The 13,130-nt window shown below is 40.8% G+C and overlaps 1 protein-coding gene across 1 annotated transcript in view; it reads left to right on the plus strand.

Annotated features, from left to right (window-relative positions):
- Positions 1 to 13,130, plus strand: part of LOC126249641 (serine/threonine-protein kinase GL21140-like) — a 223,118-nt gene that overhangs the window by 188,783 nt on the left and 21,205 nt on the right. The window contains exons 9-10 of the mRNA XM_049951319.1: positions 2,011 to 2,157; positions 8,169 to 8,411. Of these exons, the coding sequence (XP_049807276.1) occupies positions 2,011 to 2,157; positions 8,169 to 8,411 (390 nt within the window). The remainder of the gene's footprint in view (positions 1 to 2,010; positions 2,158 to 8,168; positions 8,412 to 13,130) is intronic.

A 13,130-nucleotide genomic window follows, 5' to 3' on the forward strand; every position in this document is an offset into this window, starting at 1 on the left:
GGATGAGAAACAAGAGAGGTGGAGGTGGAGGTTCACGTTCATGTGGCTGGGGACTGGTCCTGGCAATAAGAGCCAGAGGCAATGCTACAACGGAATAGAACATCTCCTCTGTCTCAAGGCTAAAAACCAAGAGAGCTAAACCACTGTGCTGTGCACGTAACGATCCTCCAGCGACCACACATGACGTCTCTTCCACTTTCCCTTTTGGTTGAAAAGATGATGTGTGTAGGCCAGTCTACTCAGCAGACACACCAGAAAAGTGGTGTGATGTATTAACATACTGGATTGAAGTGACTCTGTCCTGAAAGGCAGGCTGAGATGTTATGTAGGCATTGTTGAAGTTGTACGGGGAGAGTACTTGAAAGATCCAATGAAAAACATAGTTAGAAATAAATTCCTAAATATTCCTTGACTGGCTGTCACCCTGTATACATGTGTGGTCCCACATCTATCTGCTATACCCTCACTACGAGTAGTACCAAACTCCCTTTCCCAATACTATAGAGGCGCTGATCATGCCTAGTATAGCTTCATTTCGCGGTAGTCCCCACTGGCACCAGTGCAGAGGATGCCCGATCAGCAGTCATCAATAGTACCTCCAGCGTCACATTGGCTAGCAATACAGCACTGTGAAGACAAGGCGAATCATGCTGCCGCAACAGCTCAGTCGTGCTCACATTGGTGCCACCAATTACGGAAGCTATCTTACTCAGGTCACCACCTGTGTAGTAATCCCTGTTTCCTATCCAAGCTGTTTCCTGTCGCACCTGCTATTACCTTTCATGAAATCATTATACAAAGACCTTAAGTTCTCATATAATGTGATTCAGCCCAGCACTCAGCTTTAAAATGCTGGTGACTTGTTACTCCTATTGTCATGTGTCTTGTCATTGAAGCCTTACACCTCTGCCATGACTGCCACCTATCATCAGTACTATCTTCTCCCTACCATTTGTGCTTTTCCTATTCTTCCTACTCACGGGCAGAGTTTGTTGCACATTTCCCCTACTCCTACACTATTGTGAGGCACTTGTCTTCTCAATTCTGGCAGCTGGAACCTGTTGCTGATGAACGAAACAAAACTGAGAGACCTGCGAGACTTCTTACCAACTTCCAATTCCCAAAGCGACCCCCCTCCCTCCACATCGCTGCCTTCCTGCATCCTCATTAGCTGTCTCCTAGCTCGATTCAGTTCTACCTAAATGGCACAGACCTTCCTTTCCAGTTCCTCTATTACCCTATTCCCACTGCATGTTTTGTGTTCTGAGGAGAGGGCCTGAGTGACCACCCCAGTGTTCTTTCCCACTACATTCTCCCCAGCTTACAGAACTCTACATACTTTCTAACTTGGGGAAATCAATATGGTATATAGCCCCTATGTACTGCAATCAAAACATCTAAACATTGTGGTGTGGAATCTGTGTGTGTCTATACATTACTAGAAAATCTCCCTATGTACAAATTGTGAGAGTCCCGAAAACAAAAGTAGTCCCTGAAGGACCACTATATGAAAATTGTTGACACACTTTATTGCAAATGTGTTTCATGGGTAGTCATATAAACATGCAGGTCTGATAAGTTGGCTTGTGCATTCCTCAAAGCGCCTGGGTATTGTCCTGCTGAAATAGGGCATGTGGATTTGCCTATAGGTTTGACCGTACTTAGGATTATTTAAGCTCCTTAATGTTGTTGTTGTTCTTGTAGTTGTTATTGGTTCAGCTTGGTATAAAAATTGAGGAGTGAAGATATTATATCTCTCCTGTCAATGGTCCGTTTGTATTAACAGAATTATTTTTGCTGCATAGTTTGATATTGACCTGTTAGAAACTTTATAGTACAGGAGGAGATGAAAATTAGCTATGGTGAGTGTATGAGGTATATGTGGACAAAATATTTTGTTAATGTTTATTTGTTTCTGAAACACTGATAGAAAGTTAAAAACAAAAAGCAGAAACTTTTTATTGTATTAATTATTTTACAGTCTGACTTATTGAAATAATATTTTTGTAGGTGGCAACAAATCCCAGGGGGGAAAAGGTACTGAAGTTGGGAGACTTTGGACTGGCATGTCACGTTTCTGGACCATTGTACACTGTTTGTGGGACACCAACATATGTAGCACCAGAAATCCTTGAGGAAAAGGGCTATGGATTACAAGTAAGTAATGTCAAATGATTATTGAGGTTAATTAGCACAATAACGTTGTTTGTTGAAATGTGGTGCTGCAGGTGTCACATCATCAGCCACTGGAATGTTTCAAAACTGTACAATTGATTGAAGTTTTTAATATTTGTAAATCTTGTCTCTGCTCTTTGGCATGTTTATTGAATAAAACTTTCTTAAAAATTCTTCAAAAAACAGTGAAAGGGCATCTGGTAGTAGCAAGCTAACAATTTGAAGTCAGCGTGGAATACTAAAATTGGTGCGCACAAGGACTCTTCAATAGTAGGTTTCTGATATAGATACCTCTGTCCAAAGACCCGATATGAGTTCTTTTCTATTCGGATAATTGTCAAAAATATGTCTGCATTGTGAATAAATAAGCAGTTACATTACAACTGAGGAAACATGCATCCATGGCCCCCCAGCTTGTGCATTTCTATGGCATTTTTATGGATTCCAGACTATGTTGATAGAGCTTTCAAAATGATGACAACCTAAAGTTAAATAAGAAATAGCCTATTAGAAGTGTCTGACATACGAAGGGAAGCTTTCTTTGAGGTCACTAAAGGACTCTTTTTCAGTAACAATTTTACGATCCTCAGTTGGGTTTTAATCTAAAGTCACATTAAATATAGATTGAAATACAATGAAACTAAGCAAATTTTAAATGCCCTTCAACTAGTTTCACGCCAGCATGTTTCAGTACGATACCTTTTACTCTTTTTGTCTCCTATTTGTCTCAGCATAGTTAGCAAGATTCCCCTATTCGTTATATCATGTGTTAAAAGGGGGGGAGGGGTCTATTGTTAATATGCAATATTTGGGGAAGCCTTAAGTGAGCATAAGGTTTGTTATTCATATGTTGACATCAGTTTATTAGATAACTATTTCTTAAACCTTGATCATTATGTTTAAAAACACAGTTAGTCAGTCCTCTGTAACTGTGTGATAGCTGTAGGCTTGACAGTCATTGATTTGCAACTGATGTCTATATGTTATGTTTGTATGATACGGTTTGTGCAAAACTGTGATTTAAATGGATATGTATAGTGTACTCATGTCTGCTAGTAAAGTTTAAATTCCTGTGAATGTCACATGTGAACACTCTTTCACTGACACTTGCACAAATTGTTAAGACATTCAACTTATCTAGGTTATTGTGTGTGACACACAGTATTTAGTACTGAAGTGGAATTCTTGTAATTTTTCGCTCATTAGATATTTATTTATATTTTTGGCACATTTTGGGAAATGATTCCCATTTTCAACTGCATTTTCTGTGTGACAAGGGGTTAGTAATGTAAAAGGAATAGGGATTGGCCAGAATTCTGTATGAGTTGGGTGGCTGGCAGAATACAACTATGTGAGGGATGGAAAAGATTGTGAGAAGGATATCCCTAATCTTCAGACATGATCATAGTCAAAGCCCTGTCAAAAGATTGCTCCTGTGCGCAGTGATACTGGGTGATGGGGAGGTTTTTTTTTTGGGGGGGGGGTTATGTTTCCCTTTTGTTTATGGTGGTGGTGGTGGGGGGGGGGGGGAGTATTAGGGATTTGTGAGGATATTGCATGGGAAATCTGTTGGCAGCTGAAGTTTGGGGAATAGTGCTGTTTGTGAAGGCCTTAGTGAGACTTTCAGCATATTGGGCAAGGTAATTTTCGGCACTGCAAATATGCCATCCACAGGTTGTCAGCCTAAATGGGAGCAATTTCTTACTGTGGAAGAGATGACAGCTGTCAAAATGCAGGTAGAGTCTGCGCGGGATACGGTGGTCAATGCGTAGTGGCCAGTTTTCGGTCAAAGCACAGGATGAGGGGTGGTTGTTTTTTTAAGGGGAGGCCGACAAGCGTTTTCCACTTTTCAGGTGGACAGTGCTGACAGAGTTGAGGCGCATGCTTTGTAGTCTTTCTCAAGCGATTTTACGGAAACTATTGGGTAAAAAAAATTGACTTTACCTATAGGTTATACGTCAGATTCATGATGATGTGCCCACCAATTCATTAATGAAATTACAATGAAATCCAGACCTTTAGCTGGTGACAGGTGTTGATAAATATCAACGGGGACAGATACCATCTTCATAATTCATTAATGGTCAGAGTTACTGTGATATTATGTGGAAGTAAGACGCGAAATTCGGAAAGGTTTGCAATGAAAAATAGAGGTCATTATGATTTTGCGTTTGGTGCACATTACATAATGTGTTGTTGAGTATGAAATTTAGCTAAGATATTGAATTTTTCTTTGGACTTGGGTGGCAATATCTGTCTGTCACCAATCTCGAGAAAATTAATCTAACGTAGCACACTTATTTGCGGTCGCACCTTGCCAGTGATAAAGTCAGGGGGAAATATGCACAACATTCCTCATATTTCATAAATGGTTTCAGATATTGAAATGAGATTTTGGCACATGACACCACGCAAAGAGGATAGTATTTTGTCATATCTTTAGTATGTAAAACTTCATTATCCACCATGTTATTCCAATTACTACAGACTTTTTCAATTAAAGAATGTAATTTTTTAGGGCCACAATAGCTGGTGAAATGAGAAATGCTCTGGGTTTTGGAACAACATAAGTGAAGACACTATGCCTATTTTTGTACTGAGGATGTCAATTTTCATAAGCTACTGACTGTACTTTTCCTCAAATCCTCACTTAATAAACCACGGTTTCAGAATTCTCTTGCATTTGTGTCTGTACACCATGTTAGTGAGGTGAGACTGTGTAAACTCCACTGTGTTTTTGCCAAAAAAAAGGGCAAATTTTAGAATGGCACCCACAGAAATGTGTAGGTTTTACTCAAAATTCTCCACACATGACACTTCTCTGGAAGTTACAAATGGTTAACAAGCCAGACGAAAATAAATTGCTATGTTTTTCTCAGAATTATTTTTAGATACCAACCAAAGCAGAGGTGACAGTAGAACTTTTTGAATGGTCACCATACAAATGTAGACATGGAGGAGCCTGACTTAATATTTACAGAAAATGTGAGCATAGGCTTCGTTTAGAATGGCACTTCCCCTCCAGGGCTCAGCATTTCCCCTACACCATCTGCCTGTAACCCCAACCACCATGACTCTCCACAAGCATGCTTTGGTGTCTGCGCAGCATCTACTGGCCACGGCATTCTGTGCTGACTATATTCTGATTTTTAGTGGGCTTGGTATGGACTAAGGTATGGATGTAATCATCATGGTGGTGGAGGACAATGTTCAGAAAAGTGGTACGTTGGGCTGAGGAGGACCAAGGAAAAGTGGATGGGAGACAAGGTGTTAAGACTCTGGATGAATGAGGATAAGGTCTACCAGAACTTTCTGTATCATATTTGCATTGGTGGATTTATTTGATTCGTCACAAACTGTTTCAGAATTCATCAGAACTGAGTTAGGGAATCCCAAAAGACTAAAGGAATGTGGAGCAGCAAGGGCAGAGCCCACTCTTCCCAGTAGTGTGTCCAGTGCTTTAACAACTGGATCACTTCATTCAGTGAGCATCTTGCAGGATATATGGCGTAAAATAATTTTGTCATTATTTAGGTAGGAGTGCGTCCAATAAATTACTCATTACAATAGTAATAGGTAGATTGTTATAGTATATTTGCAGAAATGATATTTAGGGAGCAAGTAGAAGCAGTTTCTGGAAAAACAGCAGCCAAATGAAGGTGTGAAAGTATATGTAGCTGGAAATGTGGCATTGAATAATTGTTCCTTTATAGTGCGATTAGGATGAAATGAACAAGAATCATTGAAGGAATATTTGCATTTCCATAAGATAATTATGTAACCCATTATAGAAGAATTTTCTAAAATTGTTATTAGCCATCTGTGTAAAACTTAAGCTTCTAAATAAACAAGATATGATTTTTCTTTGTTGGACTTGGAATGTTTTGAAGTATAATTAGATATATATTTTTTCTTTTTTTTAACCCTTTGACTGCTGTTGACGAATGAACTTGTCATGCTCTTCCGCTTCTCACGGCGCTGCTGGTGAGTTTAAGCATAGTCTTAGGATGTTCTTTGAGCACTGTCGACTGGGGTCTCCTTGCCATCCCGTTAGCACCAATGATGAGTATCATTGCGCCTCCACTGAGGTACTTGTGTGCTGTCGACAAATTTAAGCATACAATGGATTCCCAACCAACATGTCAGCATTTACCCTAGTTCTGGCTACTAAGTTCTGTTAAGGTACTTCGTTGTGATCTCATTTTGCTACATTGGACTTAACTTTGTCTTAGTGTTCATCAGGATTGGCGTCACAATGTTTTTCTCATCAACTACACTGCTAAGGAAGAGAGTGTGGAGATATTGATGAAGAGCAACAGTGTGGATGGATTATTTGACGTGCAAGTGATATTTCCTCCACAGATTCTAAAAGCAACAGTCTTAAGCAATCTGTGTCAGAAGGTGCAACACAAACAGTCTTATGTTCCAGCAAGAGATGTAATTGATAGTTCATCTGAATCCAAATAATGTAGATGTGATAGTGAAACACTTAAGAGGAAAACACAGTTGAGTGACAAATCTGATTGGAAAGAAAATTATTTCTGACTGCATAATCACACATTTGATGATTTGCCTTCAAGACCCAAGTGTCAATAGGGGAATGATCAAACCATTTTATCATTCTTAGTGTTATATTCAACAGATGGTACTGTGCTAAGAAATACACAGACTGGAGGTTTGAAATGCTGTGATATCCATTTCATTTGTAATGTACACAAGAATAAAAATAATAAATGATCATCTGTTTATGATGAGGAACTGTTCATATAACATCAGAAAAGGTTCATACACCTTTATTTCCATTAATGGTTTTATTGCACAAGTGCACACAAAATTACAATTTTTGTAAATTTCTGTAAACTGTTTGGGCCAATACGCATCTTGTCCTCCATGGCTGCCTGTGGTCAAATTTTTGTGCCCATAAACACACAGGAAGGGATGAATGTTTTGGATTATAAACAACTGATTTCGAAAGCTCAATTGAAGTTACGAAATATTACCAACTGTACCACAGAACTATATCATCCATTTTCAGCAGACAGGAAGTTGCCGAAAATTAAAGAAATGCATTAGAAAATTTCCTAAGGGGATGAGAGCTGTTCAGTAGATGTACTGTTTATGTAGTGTTCATACTAGAGACAGACAGTCTGTCCTCCTCCTGCCATTAAGTAAACAGTTAGCTAACAAAAAGCGTTCCTGAAACTGCCAAATAAGTTGCACGACACAGTAAAAGTGAAGTTAAAAAGGTTTCAGTGTAGTTCACAGTGAACTCCAGTAATTGAGAACGATGTCCCCGACAATCAGTGTATTTCATTCACTGTATAGAACAACAGGAAGCTCTTGACTACATTAACCTAAAAGCAAGCTGTGTCACTGATAGCTTTAATCCATCACACATGGCAACATAGTATAATCTGCATACAAACAGAATGTAACCATGAGTGTGTGATCCAAAAATACCCAGTTAACTAAACTCGAATGTGTGTATTTCTTTATTTTGTGGAGCAAAGAATATACGCAGTATAGTTGGTAATATTGAAGAGTAGCTGTGAAGGAACACACAACAACTGATGTGTATTGAAAGCAGCACATATCTATTGGAATTACCAAAATCACATTAGAAACTGTTGAAGGAAAAGCCATCTTTAAATCTCTGCGAATTTGTGATAACTATTAAATTTCTGACAACCCTCAAAGTCGGAAACTAATTTTTACACTTACAATCATTTTCATATTGGCTACGACAAATCTTAGTGACAGAGAAATTGCAGCTAGCACTTCAGAAATAGTCAGCACATGGGGAGGCAGGTCATCCAGGTGGCTCTAGCACAGGCAGAAGCCCAGATGCAGCCTACTTAGTGCAGTTAGACACATAAGGCAATAATGACACACTGCTCAGCTCAGCATATGCCAAGCATGTCTGCAGCAGCCAAAGGGTTAGTAAAATATAGAATTATTAGAAATTATGAAATATTTGCTATTTTATTTTCCAGATTGATGTTTGGGCAGCAGGAGTGATATTGTATATTCTGTTGTGTGGTTATCCTCCATTTGCGAGTCCTACAGGTGATCAAGAAGAACTCTTTGACCGTATACTGTCAGGAAACTATGAATTTAGTTCACCATATTGGGATGATGTATCAGAGCTTGCAAAAGACTTAATATCTCATATGCTTCAAATCCAGCCAGAAGTGAGATTTTCAGCTGAAGATGTATTGGATCACCATTGGATAAGAGTGAGTATCAACTTTTTAGATACAGTGAAAACCATTTATCATGAAACTGAGGGTTCCAAAATATATTTGTATGTTAAAAGAAATTTGTATAAAAGAATACATGTGGTGGAAAAAGTAATAATTATACTGTATTTTTGATTTCGTAATATTTTGTCATAATACAGTAATTAGATTTCCGGCTACAATTTACTCTTGCAGGTACACACTGTACATTGAAAGTCTACATACAGTGTACTGTTGTTTTTGGGGGAAAAGTCTGTTGTTTTTGGGGAAAAAGTCTGTTGCTTTTTGCAGTATCTTTTTTCAATATGAGATTTTCGCCAAATGTTTCAGTATGATCCAGTATTTTAATTAGCTGCGCCCCTCTATTGGAATGGGTTACCAAAACCACATCAGAAACTATTAAAGGAAAATCCATCTTTAAATCTCTGAAAATTTGTAATAACCATTAGTTTGCTGGCAACTTTCAAAGTGAGAAACTAATTTTTACATCTACAATCCTTTTCCTATTGGTGATAACAAATCTTAGTGACAAGGAAATTGCAGCCAGCACTCCAGAAATATTCAACACAGGGTGATGCAGATCATCCTGCATTTCAGATGTAGCAGGGACAGAAACTTCAATGTTGATTTCATCGTCAAATTTGCATCATTGTCTATGCTGTTCTGAGCTCTGAATGATCACCGAAGTTTGTCATTATCGGCACTGTACACTTACCATCATAGATTGCGCTAACTTCATCCAATGGCTACCAACTAATGTAGAAACCTTACCGTATACTTCATTTACTATCGACTCAGTTTCAGTATGTTGCATTTCTGGAGGTGCCAAAGAATGTGCTATTTTGAAAAAGCCTGCATGGAGAAAACATGTCTCATTAGCCATCATATTCCATGCTGGATTTAACATGTGGCTAATAAACTAACAGGGAAAAACTTCCTGTGCCTAGATTCTGAGTAAATATTTATAGAGCTGTAGCTTTGTTAGGAATGATAGTAGTCTTGATCACAATCCAACAGTAACTAGATAGTGGGTTTTGTTGACTACCAACCATCTTCTGATCTAGATAACAAACAAAAAAATCCCTTTTCAGCTTAGCAACAGTTTGTAAGAAGCTACTAAGATTTTTAAAAACTTAAAATTTTAAGAAATATTAAAAAATTGAATTCATTAAAACCTTTGTAATCCTCAGTTTAGATTAGTTAGTTTGATGTTCCAGTGATCATTTTGCACAATAAATTGTAACGGTGTGGAACGAGTCATTTTACATTTACATTGCAATACATTCACATTGCAAATTAATTTGTAAACATGGCTGGATGCTGAACATTATAAGTGAGTTAATCATTCCTAACCACCACCTTTCTGTCAGACTTTTATATCACTGGGTTAGTTATCAAAATTTTTTGTTGCACCATTGTGCACCCCGCCCCACCCCCCCTTTTTTTTGTGCTAGACAATCTTAATGTGTAGTAACGAAGATCATTTTCCTCCTGGTATTGTCCCCTCAAGTTTCCCAGAGCTCTTTTGTGGACAGGTGAGTGGCACACATGGGGTCCCAAGCTATTGCAACCCATTCTTCCTTCCCGGGCTGCATTTCCTTCACCGTGTCCCTTCCTCCCCATCCTTGCTCCTTCTTCACTGCCCCCCCCCCCCTTCCCCTCTCTGTGTTCTACTTTATGTTGACCTGGCTATTCACATGGTTCTCTTTATTCTTTGTGAATTTGTTTATCTTTCCTGTCCTCTTTCATCCTTTTTGGCAGTTTGGTCCCTCCTTGGGGTTTGACCTCCACTTTTAAATTTTCTGTCTTTAGTTTGAACCACTTGTGGAAGAACTCCATCCCTAGCATTTACAGCATGGACTCTTGTCCCCCATTTCCTTCCCCTCTTCAGCGCCATTCCACGCTGCTGGGTCACTAGCATGTGTAGCCAGTCCATGTCGTGGAGGCATTATGTACCCATCTGGCTGAGCCTTCTGACAACACAGGGATCACACTACTGATACCTGATCTGTTGCCTCCCTGTGTATGCCAAGAGTGGCTGCTTGTCATCCTGGAGCATCGGAACTGGCAACAGCTGCCATGCCAGATGGCCCTTGCTGTGGCTGGGTGGCACACATGGGGGAACGTTTCTGGCCATAGTGGAGGTATCGGGGCAGATTCTTGGTGCATGAAGCATACCAAGCTACAGAAATCTGGCCATTCTCAAACAGTCGTCTCTGAGTAGTAAAAGATCATTAAGTGCTGCCTTGTATGGCCCTGCAACCTTCCCTTCATTGGCTACATCTTGGGAGGAGGGCCAGGATCACCATCTTGGGATGAAACACTTTACCAGCTACCTGGTCTGTACTTAGACAGAGGGGCACACATTCACGGCTACAAAGCCATTGTTTTCTGTGGAGAATATAGAGGACAAGTTTGGCAAAGTGGAGTCTCTTGATAAGATGTGGTCAGGCTCCCTGTTGATCAAAGCTGCTTCTATCACCCAAACAGCAGCTCTTTGTGACATCCCAGTGTCTATTACCCCTCACCAGTCTATGAATGTGACCCAAGGAGTGATTTTTCATAAGAACCTTATCCTGCAAACTGATGATGAACTCCAGGCTAATCTGGAACAATGTAACATTCATTTTTTAGATGTATGCAGAAGGGTTGTAAAGACAACTGTATTGATAGTGGTGCCTTTTTTTCTGGCTTTCAAGGGAGATACACTCCCAGAGAAGGTCGAGGGTATGTGTTATCAATGTCACGTAAAGCCATATGTCCCACCACCCATGAGTTGCTTTCGGTGCGTTTTGGGCATATATCTTTGCACTGCATGGTGTGGACCCTCTGTGTGGTGACTGTTGACTCCCACCCCTGTGTTATTCCACCTGTATTTGTACATTGTCATGCCCACCACTCTACCCGCACGTCAGATTGCCCAGCTTAGATGTGAGAAAATAAGATCCAAAAAAATAAGAGTGACTCCATGCAGTTCTCTTCCTTACCCCCTCCTGCTCTCCCTTCCCTCTCCCTTGCAGCTCCCATGGCCTCCCCTCCAGGTGCCGCTCCCCTTCCCTTGCTGAAGACGTGCCCCCCTCTTCAGCATCCGCTGGTGATGGGGCTCCCTCTCTAGTCTCCGAAAGAGGAGGAGGAGGAGGAGGAGGAGAAGAAGAAGAAGAAGAAGAAGAAGAAGAAACATAAGTCCCAGGACAAGCAGTCTCCTCCCCCCCCCCTTTTCCCCCAGTGCTCCCAGAGGTGCTATCTCCCCCCTCACAACCTGAGTCTGACATCTTATGTGTGGATATCACCCCATCCTCATCAGTGATGACCACTGACCCTGTTACATGACCTCCCCTCAGCTTCTTTATGTCTAATCTGGACATTCGCCACGCAATAATCCAGTGGAATTGCAACGGATATTACTGTTATCTACTGGAAATACAACTTCTTTCCTTTTATTCTGTGTTCTGTTTTGCTCTTCAAGAAACGCACTTCCATGATGAGCACTCTCCAACGTTCCATGGTTATCGGGAATTCTGTCGGAACTGTGATGGCCCCAATATAGCATCTGGGAGGGAGTGCACTTTGGTTCACACCGTTGTCATTAGCAACTGTATCTCATTTCATACCAACCTGGAAGCAATAGCGGTATAAGTGCAAATGCCCCAGCAATCACCATTTGTATTGTCTACTTCCTTATGTTGACCTGCCTACCTTAATACAGCAACTCCTGCCCTGTATCTCCTCCTCAGGGACTTCAATGCATGCCACTCCCTGTGGGGAATGCCACTTTGTGACAGGTAGGGGTTTTCTAACTTACCAACTTCTTCCAGACTTTGATTTCTCTCTCCTCAATGACAGTTCCCCTACCCACTTCAGTGCTGCTTGTGACACCTTTCCTGCTATCAATTTCACAATCTCCTCCCCTGCTCTCGTGGCTTCTCTACATTTGTCACCACATGATGTTCTTTATGACAGTGACCATTTCTCACTGATTCTATTGTTCCCCTGCCACTGCCAGGCAGATAGGCTCCCATGTTGGGCATTCCGCAGAGCCAGTTGGCCTTTATATACGTCTGCCATGCATTTCGACACCTCTCTCCCAGGCTGTATTGATGTGGTTGTGCAAGACGTCTCTGCCACTATTCTTCATGCCACTGGCACTGCTATCCCCTTATCCACAGGTCACCCTCATTACTGGCCAGTACCGTGGTGGACCAAGGATGTAGCAGTCACTATTCAGGACTGCCCTCACTTTTAAGTATCTCTTTGATGAGGTTTGCTACCTTATTAAGCAGAGTAAAAAGGAATTCTGGGAGAACTATGTTTCCTCCCTGGGTAAGTATGCCTCTTTGTTGCGGGTTTTGTCCAAGCTCCTTAGCTTTTTTGACTGCCAGTGACAGTCAACTTTCCAGGGTCGTATGCTACAGGGTGCTCTGTGTTCTGATCCATTGGTCCTTGCAACACTTTGTGACATATTTTGCGACAGCATCGGCATCCTCTTCCTATCCTGCTACCTCTCTCTGGCACAAATGGTGAGTTGAAGAAACCCCCTCTGTTTAAACTCCCACCAAGCTGAAACGTATAATGAACCCTTCACTGGAAGGGAAGTCATGCAGGCTCTTACCTCTTTACATGACAAGGCCTCGGACCAATATTCCATCCACAACCAGATGATCCAACACTTGGATGTTATTTAGAGGCAACATCTACTCAGGGTTTTCAACTGCATTT

The sequence above is a fragment of the Schistocerca nitens genome, chromosome 3, assembly GCF_023898315.1.
Source record: "Schistocerca nitens isolate TAMUIC-IGC-003100 chromosome 3, iqSchNite1.1, whole genome shotgun sequence".
Taxonomy (NCBI): domain Eukaryota; kingdom Metazoa; phylum Arthropoda; class Insecta; order Orthoptera; family Acrididae; genus Schistocerca; species Schistocerca nitens.